Raw genomic sequence first — 10,332 nt, forward strand, 5'->3', positions numbered from 1 at the left:
AAAGGATTGTTTTTAAAACTTACAAGAGATGAAGTGAGTAGAAAAGTGCCAGATTAAATAATCAAGTTCCAATGTACCTCATGAATTTATATCAAAAGTATAATCCTAAATGACTATAAAGGTTGGCTGAAGACTGTTAATTGTCCCAAGAAGTCCATTATCTTATCTTATGGAATGCGCTGCACTCTCCCTCAGATGTAAAAATAATTAGGGGTAGCCAGTCTTTCAAAAACTGCCTTAAGACAGAACTTTTTTCCAGAGCATATGGATATCTTCGCATACAGAAGATGTCTTAAATCTAAATTTGATTTAAAGTTTATGTTATACCTATTTTGAGTTCAGTTCAAAATGTCAATTTCCATCTTATAACTATAATTCTTACTTTTTTAATATTGGAATTAATCAATTAAATGTCTTAAGTTAGAATAAGTTATTAATGTTAATGAGGAAGATTGGTGTAAGTATGTGTGTGTGTGAGCCTAAATATATGTGTTTGTGCGTGTGTGTGTGTGTGTGTGTGTGTGTGTGTGTTTGTATGTGGTTCTTCTTCTTCTTCTTCTTGTGGAAACCTCCAATATTGTCGAGGATCACTCCACAGTTTGTAGGGTTTTACATTTTAAACTTGCTAAAACTCTGCACATAATACTAATTTAAAATACCCCCCCCCCCCCCCAAAAAAAACAAAAAAACCACATAGATTAAAAAGTCACGTTGTGAACTCTAGCAATCGCGTGAAGGCATGTTGGCAACCGTTTTCAGCCACTTCAGCTGGGAGGCTATTCCATAGTCGGGCAGTGGAAGGGAAAAACGAATACATGTGGGCGTCTGTTTTTGATGTTGGGATGGTTACTCTTGCTGTGTGTCCCCTCGTATTTCTTGTGCCGATATCTTTGATGTCGTTTGGAAGTTTAAGGCACAAATTTTTGTAGTAGATCTTGTGGAACAATTTAAGTTTATCTATCTTTCTTCTCTTTTCCAGAGGTTCAAGGCCAATCCGTTGTGATATTTCAGACGCACTTGAGAAAGGATCGAATGTGTTTGTGATGCGTCTTGCTGTTTTTCTTTGGATGTTTTCTAAGGTGTCAATGTTTTTCTTTGTATATGGGTCCCAAATTGAGCTGCCATAATCCAAAATTGGTCTAACAATAGTTTTAAAAGCAAGGGTTTGAGTTGTGATTGGGCATCTTTTTAAATTGCGGGTGATGTAAGCGCTTGTTTGATTTGCCTTTGAAGCCAGGTGACATATGTGGTCATTCCATTTGAGGTTTTTAGCAAACTCAATGCCAAGGTATTTTGCTGTCTTTACATGTTCCAGGTTTTGACCATGAAGTTGGTATTCAAATGTAATAGGTGCTTTCTTATTTGTGATGGTTAGAACATTGCACTTTGATACGTTAAATTCCATTTGATTTATTGTTTCCCATTCTTGTAATTTAGCTAGATCCTCATTTAGTGTTTTGCAGTCGTCTGTTGTTCTTATCTGATTATATAATGCTGTGTCGTCAGCGCACTTTTGACCTTATACCTCGTGGAAGATCATTTATGTACACAAAAAATAGGACGGGCCCAAGGACTGAGCCCTGAGGTACGCCCGATGTCACCATCCCGATAGTGGAAGTCTCACCGTCGACAAGAACTTGTTGGGTGCGATTGTCCAGAAAAGTTGCAATCCATTGTAAGGTTTTGTTCCTGATACCAACGTCATACAATTTCTGGATTAACCGAAGGTGAGGAACCTTGTCGAAGGCCTTGGCAAAGTCCAGTAGTACGAGATCAATTTGACCACCTTTATCAATAGCAGCTGACAGATCATGTGTTAATGATAGAAGTTGAGTTTGACATGAGTGGTGCTTCCTAAATCCGTGCTGTTCATCACAAAAAATACTGTTAGTTTCGAGATATTCAGTTATTGAGGCTCTCACTATATGCTCTAACAGTTTGCAGCAAATGCAAGTTAATGAAATTGGACGGTAGTTTTGAGCCCTGCTTCTATCACCTTTCTTGTAGATGGGTTGGACAAGAGCGTGCTTCCAAACAATTGGTATGTCTCCCGTTTCAAGAGAGAGGTTGAACAAATGTGTGAGGGCAGGTGCAAATTCGTTACTCAATATCTTTAAGAGACGGGATGGTATTTTGTCTGGGCCACATGCTTTCTTTGGATCTAGAGTGGCGAGGAGTTTGGAAACGCCCTCTACTGTCACATTGATTCGGCCATAGTGTTGGAATCGTTTTCTTCGCCTTGTAGTTGTTGAGTGGTAATTTTGGTATGAGCTTTTGAAGCAAAAACAGAGCAGAATTGGTTATTAAGTATGTCCGCTTTTTCCTTTGCATCAGAGTATAATACACGATCATGCTCAAGGGGCGCTATACCAACCGAATCGAACCTCCTACTTTTTATAAATTTCCAGAGCTTTTTGTTTGAGTCTTCACTGACAAGTTCCTTAACATGATTATGATAGGCCTTTCTACTCTCTTTTTGTGTTTCTTTTTTCAGTCGGGCGTAGTTGTACCAGTCTTTCTTACTGTTGGACTTTCTCGCTCTGCTCCATGCCTTTTGTTTCCGTCTAGATAATCGTTCTGTATCTGTGTTCTTAAAATAGTCAATGAATGAATGTTTGAATGACAATAAAGAAAAATTTTAAAATCGAAAAAAGCCATTAATCACCAGCTTTAGATCCAAATCGCCATCTTGGATGTGGAAACACAGACATTCCCAAAGAGTCTGTATGTGAGTTGAACAAAACTTGCAGACATCAAGAAACATTTTCAACAAGATCTTTCTGAAATGTTAGGCATAAGAAAAAACAGAATCAATAAAACAAACACTAAAGACTATATTCATATCACATTATAAACCCTTGTATGCCTTTTATTGTTCTTTTAAAACAATAAAATTATCTTGACCTGAATCGTGATTGAAAATTTAATATAAAAGCAGATACTTATAACAAATAAACCTAACACTAAAAACTTCCCTTTCAACAGCATTTTAAAAAGTGTTTTATTCACAAAAAAAAAAAAAAACAAGCGAAAGAAAATTAAGAATTTCAATTAACGTGACTGATCTGATGGATCAATGCCACTTGGACATTCAACAGATTCAACAACAAAAAACTGGCACCACTGAAAATGTCTGGCTTACTTTGAACCCTGATTTGCATAGCAATTATATGTGTTAGTCTAATAAGACTGAACAAATAACTCAGTTGTAGTATTGCAATTTTCAGTTTAGATGTTTTATATCTTACAGGCACAATTAACTCTACAGTTTCAATGATATAATGAGATACCAGCTAATACTGTATATCCTTACACAATTAATTTTACAGTTTCAATGATATGATCTGATGCCAGCTTATAATGTATATCCTTACACAATTAACTCTACAGTTTCAATGATATAATAAGATGCCAGCTCATAATTTATATCCTTACACAATATTAACTTGCAACAGTTCAGAATGATCAGGATCAGACAGAAGAATGCGGACTTCTTCTATTCTGCTCTCGTTGAGCACCTGCTCCTGATGAACAAAGAGAGAAGAAAAGAATTCATAAAATACTACAGCAAAGACTTAATTGTATTTAATACTTAAAGGGGTAAAATACATTAAAATCTTTCAGGACATAAATAAAAAATACGGTGGCTAAAAAGATGTATACTTAATGTGTCACCAACTGAATTCCATGAAATCTATCTTAATATTTGCAACACCATTGATTCTCTGCATAATTTTATAATGGTGGCATGTGTTATTCACCTTAAACACTGTGTACTCTTGGAAAGACATCATTTCAAATAAATTCTTCTCCGTTCTTCAAAAGATAAATTCATTCTATGTAAAAATTTGAAGCATTGCAAAACCATCATGAATGATGCTTGTTTTAAGCAATATACTGGTATTGTGTACAATTAAAAAACGTTAAAAGATAACAATTTTTTAAGCAAATACACACGACAGAATCCCAATTAAATAAATCTTAGTACTGCATTCAATACTCACAGATTGTGATGCTGCAGGATCTTTTAAACTTTGCTGCACCAGATCAATGTCACATCCAAACCGAATGATTTCTACTTCCTCTTCATCACCATAGAGAAGATTACTGGCTTGAATCAAATCTAGACCCAAAAAAAAAAAAATGATAAGTTGAATACAAATGACAGCTGTTAAGTGACAAAAAAATATCTAAATCTAATAATACAGCCAAACTACATAAAACTTTACAGGAAAAAAACTAAAAAAACCAAATCAAAGGTAATCATATTTTGTAAAATATCTCTATGACAAATCAAGGAAATTGAGATAAACATCACTTCTGTTTATACTTTAACAAACGTGTTAGAGATCAATTTGTGGAGTAATATCCAAGGCTATTAGTGCCACTGGGAAAGAAGCAGACGTGTATTTCAAAGGTAATCACGGCAATTAAATATCTATTTTTACGATACTTAATAAAATATGCATACAATTATTGTTCTTCAGGTCTAAACTAAGTATTTATAATTCCATTTTTAACACACCTGATAATGCATTAATGAATTCAAGGATGAAAATCTTGAATATGTACTTGCTCCTGAGTTTAACATCTTGCAGTATTTGCAAAATAAGTCTAAAGATGATATCATACAGCTTACTGCAATCAGGTCGTGATAACAATCGCATCATATGTTTCATGAACCACATACAAAATGCTGAAAAATATGACGGTACAAATATTTTTTAATTGCATAATGTTTTAGATAACATCATTTTTTTGGAATGTAAAATTAATTAAAAGAAGTTGTTATACCCAATGTTTTTGATTTTGCTAGCTTATATCCTTAGGCCTCAATCACTCTTGGTTTATATAACTGCTTTCAATCTTCCTCAACTGCATCTCATGTTGATGAAAATAGTCAAAGTAAAATGTGTAAAGTTGTGGAAAAATAAAGGCATAAATGCCACGACTCCAAAGGAATGATACTGTCTGCAAAAATGATAAAATTAATGTCAAATAAAAAGGCAAAATAATAAACTGCAAGAATTAGTCTGTGTGCCTTTATGATACTATAAAGGTGCTTTAAAAGATCTTCATTGAATCACTTATCTAAGCATAGACATTTGTAAGTATAACAAAGTCTTATAAGGATCTGCAAACAATTATAATTGTAGTGTTATTTCCTGTGAAAAGAGTTATAACCTTGTGATGACTTTTCTTCCAATGGAATTTGAGAACCATTTAGGTTGACAGACTGTTGGGGCACTTGAAGGAAAATTTCTGTGTTCTCTCCAAGAAATTCAAGGCACATGTTGAGGGAACCGAGACTTGCTTGGTTACCGTCAGTGGTTGCCAGAGTCTCTGCAACTGAAATATCAGAAACACATCACATCACTAAATAAATTGCTAACTCTGAGGAATTCTAGATGTCAGCTTAACTAATTATATGGCAGTAAAATAAAAACGTTTCATTTGTCTACAAAAGAAAAAGAATGATAAGAAAAAAGAGCAAAAACATTTACAAAAATAATAAAGACAATTCATCAAGATTAAATAAGGTTTTGAATCTTCAATTAATATGTAAGTATCTTGCAAAAACTAGCCAATTTGGCTAGGGGGAACCACGTTATTTTTATGGCACTGCACCTCAAATAAACAGCATTTTGCCCAAAGTCAGAATAATAATTCTTCTTTTGTATCTTATTGGGTGAACCCAGGTTCAATAGATAGAGCTTTGCTGTGATTATTCCGCCCAACAACTATGATTATGTACTAACATATTTTCCAACTAAACTTGTCGTGGAGATTGACAGATATCTTAGAATAATGAAACGGGGACCTAATTTTTAAAATTTCTGGACGCATTTGAAACTAAGCCAATCGCCATTGCTTTATTCTAATATATTATCTCTGTAAACCCGGATGATTTAATGGCTGTTTGTGTGTGTGTGTGTCAGAGAGAGAGAGAGAGAGAGAGAGAGAGAGAGAGAGAGAGAGAGAGAGAGAGAGAGAGAGAGAGAGAGAGAGAGAGAGAGAGAGAGAGAGAGAGAGAGAGAGAGAGAGAGAGAGAGAGAATCTAGACCCATTTGTCCCTCCCCTTCCCCTCCAAACATCAACTAATCAAAGAACACCACTGGTCTTCTGTGTCAATTGTGACATCTGGTGCCATTGTGTCTGACCCAACGTCTTAAAAAAGGGACCATCACCAAATTTCACAAGACTGTCAAAATATGATATAAGACATAATGATGATTTTGTGGTTTTGAGGAAAATGTTTGCCACTACAAATTCAGCGGAAATTTCTGAGAAAGTCCCAATATCCCAGCCGATATAATTTACAGTCTGTTAAACATTATAATCCTATTATGTCATGATATTAATATTATAATAAGGCCGGCTCTATATCTCCGAAAGATCGGAAAAATAAATTATGACCTCTATTTTTCCGAACCCTGTGCTCTGAACGCTTGGGAAATAAACTTGAACTCTAATTCAAAGTCTCGAATGTTCGGCAAAATAATGCCGAACTCTATTTTCTCAAATATTCTGTAAAATTAGGTTATGGTTATACAGACTTCAATCTAAATAGCCTTTAGTTTGAGGAAGCGAGTTTTTCTTCTTCTTAACTTACTGTTGCTAAGAAAAGACAGAAGAGAGATTGCAAGTTGTCAGCTGTCCAACACAAACATTATTTTAATTTTATTGTTCTTATCTTTCTTTTCGCTCTTCATTAATCTTAGTTTCAAAAGTTCATCAACATTTTTTTTTTTTGGGAGGGGGGATTGGGAGAAAGACTACTCATAAAAATGATCTCTATTTCACTGAATGGTCGAGGATATAAACCTGATCTCTAATTCTCAAATGCTCAGCCACCCTAATGCTGAAATCTATTTTCTCGAATATTCTGTAAAATAATGTTGTGGTATTTACAGACTCCAACCCGAATAGCCTTCATGTCAAGGGGGCAAGTTTTTTCTTCATCTTTATTAATTGTTTGTTTATTTGAAGACAGAAGACAGAGAGATAGCAAGCCATACAACACAAAAATTAGTTTTATTTCACTTTTCATTTTCATATATCTTTCCATACTTCAATTTTCTCTTTGTTTCAAAAATTCGTTAACTTTGTTTTTGGGGGGAAGGGTATTATCTAGCTCTAGAACGTGCTTCCTCTCTATCCTCGTAGAAGTTGCAGAATTATGAAAGATGGCTCCAAACTCTCGCAAATAGGTAACCAAAAAAATCTCGAGAATGGATACTTATAAAATATAACTCACATCTACATAAAAAAACAAACAAATATCATATTTTCTATGAATAAAAAGATGATTAATTTAGATTGGTGGGCCAAAATCATGGTCCCCTTAGCTAAATTGTGGTGTTCCTAGTCTACACAATTTAAGATTTGTAAAGATACCATCGTCTAGATCAGTTAGGAAGTTATCAACAAGATCTGTGATTGTAGCTCTATAGCTCTGGATGCTGAAATCTTTCGGCCCATCTGCAGAATTCCATCTGAAGAAAAGATAAAAATTCAAGGGCTGAAAAGGATGCCAATTATGTAACTTTTCTATAATAAAGTTTAAATTTAAAATGCATAAATTATAAATTTCTATACTCTATAAAACCAGGCTAAAACAAATGAAGAATTACTAGGCATTTAAATAAGGTAATCCATAATCCACACAATACCCCGTGCTTGGCTAGGAATTGCAAGTAATCCTGCCGAGGGCTTAGTAATAGTAATAGTTATGGCTGCGGTTATTCAGAGTCGACTCTGAATAACTGTCTACGGTTATTCAGAGTCGACTCTGAATAACACTCTACAGTTATTCAGAGTCGGGAGTCCACTCTGAATAACTGTAGACAGTTGACTCTGAATAACTGTCTACAGTTATTCAGAGGCGGGGAGTCGACTCTGAATAACTGTAGACTATTCAGAGTCAACTGTCTACAGTTATTCAGAGTGGACTCCCGACTCTGAATAACTGTAGAGTGTTATTCAGAGTCGACTCTGAATAACCGCAGCCATAACTATTACTAGGCGGGGAGTCGACTCTGAATAACTGTAGACAGTTATGAGTGATGAACTTCCAGTTACCAACCACACGGTTTTTCTGGGTTTTTTTTCTTCTCTCCCACCTCTATTTAACCCTACAGGAAAAAATCGTTTTACTTTTTGGTATGTTATTGTCTCTTCTGTCATGGCAGTTTGTTGCATCAGTGATTTGCATTGAGATTTTGCACCAAAAAAAACACACCAAAAAAAAACAAAACAAATATAGTGGGGACCAGTGATGATAATCTTCCGCGGATTTCTGGGATTTTAGGATTTGTTCATAAATGTTCCGTTGTTTTTGTCATGTCACACATTTTCTGCTCAGTGGTAGGTCAGGAGAAAAAACCCCCAATAATATGCCTTCTATCATTTTTTGACACCTCTGCTCAGTTGCATGAATTTTGGTAATACTCCTTTATTTCTGACGTTAGTCTAGATACGCTGGCGCCAAATGTCAAAAGTAGCACAAGACACACGGTGGCCATGAATGAGAAGATGGTCGAAAGGGAAGGGGATGGAGCAAATGGGTGTAAATATTTATGTACTTTTTAGCTGTAGCATGATAATACATTCATTTGACGATTTTATAAGGTTTATAAGCGTGTCTTTTTTTTTTTCTTCCTTTTTAATTTTTGTTTTGTTTTTGTTTCATTGTTCTGAATTTGTTAATAGAATACATTACAACTTGTGTGTCTAATTATAAAACAATTTAAAAAAAAAAAAAATCAATTCATTAATTCTCTCTCTCTCTCTCTCTCTCTCTCTCTCTCTCTTCTCTCTCTCTCTCTCCTCTCTCTCTCTCTCCTCTCTCTCAGCCACCCTTCTATCTTCATATTATGTTTATAGATATCATTTGGGAATAGAGAGATAATAAGTTAGGCTGATCGATTTAAGAAATGATTGTTTATAGGCTAATTTAAATTTGCTTTGTTGATGGAATATGTTTTGCAATTGATTAAAGATTCTAATTTATAGGCGACTGAAGTTGAAAAATCGTCAAGTTTTAAGAATTTGGCACTAAAATTGCCAAAGTCACAAAATAACCGTAGTAAACTGGTATCAAATTGAAACTGCGACCTTATTGGTACGACAACTCCGCCTGGCAGGTGAGAGCGTGGCTCTACCGTGTGAGCTATCAACGAACACAAAAATATTCGTTTCAAACTCAAAGTCATTACTAGATCCCTCTCTCACCCACTTCTTGAGACCGCCGATTCGTTCGTACACCACCATCGCGAATAATTTTGACCAGCAGTTAAGCTTAATAGCCAATATTCTCAACACAAACATATAACATAGAAACGATTGAGACATTGAGTATGCTCCGGTGTATGGGGTGAATTTTTAATTCAGAAAAGTGAGTGGAGCAGGCACTTATGTTGGTAACAACAAGATATGAAGTGAATAGAAAAGTGCCAGAAGACAATAGAGAATGAAAATTTTTCGCGGCGGTGGTGGGGTTTGAACCTGCGACCTTATTGGTACGACAACTCCGCCTGGCAGGTGAGAGCGTGGCTCTACCGTGTGAGCTATCAACGAACACAAAAATATTCGTTTCAAACTCAAAGTCATTACTAGATCCCTCTCTCACCCACTTCTTGAGACCGCCGATTCGTTCGTACACCACCATCGCGAATAATTTTGACCAGCAGTTAAGCTTAATAGCCAATATTCTCAACACAAACATATAACATAGAAACGATTGAGACATTGAGTATGCTCCGGTGTATGGGGTGAATTTTTAATTCAGAAAAGTGAGTGGAGCAGGCACTTATGTTGGTAACAACAAGATATGAAGTGAATAGAAAAGTGCCAGAAGACAATAGAGAATGAAAATTTTTCGCGGCGGTGGTGGGGTTTGAACCTGCGACCTTATTGGTACGACAACTCCGCCTGGCAGGTGAGAGCGTGGCTCTACCGTGTGAGCTATCAACGAACACAAAAATATTCGTTTCAAACTCAAAGTCATTACTAGATCCCTCTCTCACCCACTTCTTGAGACCGCCGATTCGTTCGTACACCACCATCGCGAATAATTTTGACCAGCAGTTAAGCTTAATAGCCAATATTCTCAACACAAACATATAACATAGAAACGATTGAGACATTGAGTATGCTCCGGTGTATGGGGTGAATTTTTAATTCAGAAAAGTGAGTGGAGCAGGCACTTATGTTGGTAACAACAAGATATGAAGTGAATAGAAAAGTGCCAGAAGACAATAGAGAATGAAAATTTTTCGCGGCGGTGGTGGGGTTTGAACCTGCGACCTTATTGGTACGACAACTCCGCCT

The 10,332-nt window shown here is 35.7% G+C and overlaps 1 protein-coding gene across 2 annotated transcripts in view; it reads right to left on the bottom strand.

Annotated features, from left to right (window-relative positions):
- Window positions 1-10,332, bottom strand: part of LOC144964923 (serine/threonine-protein kinase ATR-like) — a 68,094-nt gene that overhangs the window by 56,425 nt on the left and 1,337 nt on the right. For both annotated transcript variants that reach the window (XM_078899714.1, XM_078899713.1), the window contains exons 2-7: window positions 7,399-7,496; window positions 5,185-5,349; window positions 4,526-4,696; window positions 4,005-4,123; window positions 3,436-3,524; window positions 2,666-2,780 (exon numbers count right to left, since the gene is read on the bottom strand). In XM_078899714.1, the coding sequence (XP_078755840.1) occupies window positions 2,666-2,780; window positions 3,436-3,524; window positions 4,005-4,123; window positions 4,526-4,696; window positions 5,185-5,349; window positions 7,399-7,496 (757 nt within the window). The remainder of the gene's footprint in view (window positions 1-2,665; window positions 2,781-3,435; window positions 3,525-4,004; window positions 4,124-4,525; window positions 4,697-5,184; window positions 5,350-7,398; window positions 7,497-10,332) is intronic.

Source organism: Berghia stephanieae, chromosome 2 (assembly GCF_034508935.2).
Source record: "Berghia stephanieae isolate SIO BIC M18660-M18661 chromosome 2, UCSD_Bste_1.3, whole genome shotgun sequence".
Taxonomy (NCBI): Eukaryota; Metazoa; Mollusca; class Gastropoda; order Nudibranchia; family Aeolidiidae; genus Berghia; species Berghia stephanieae.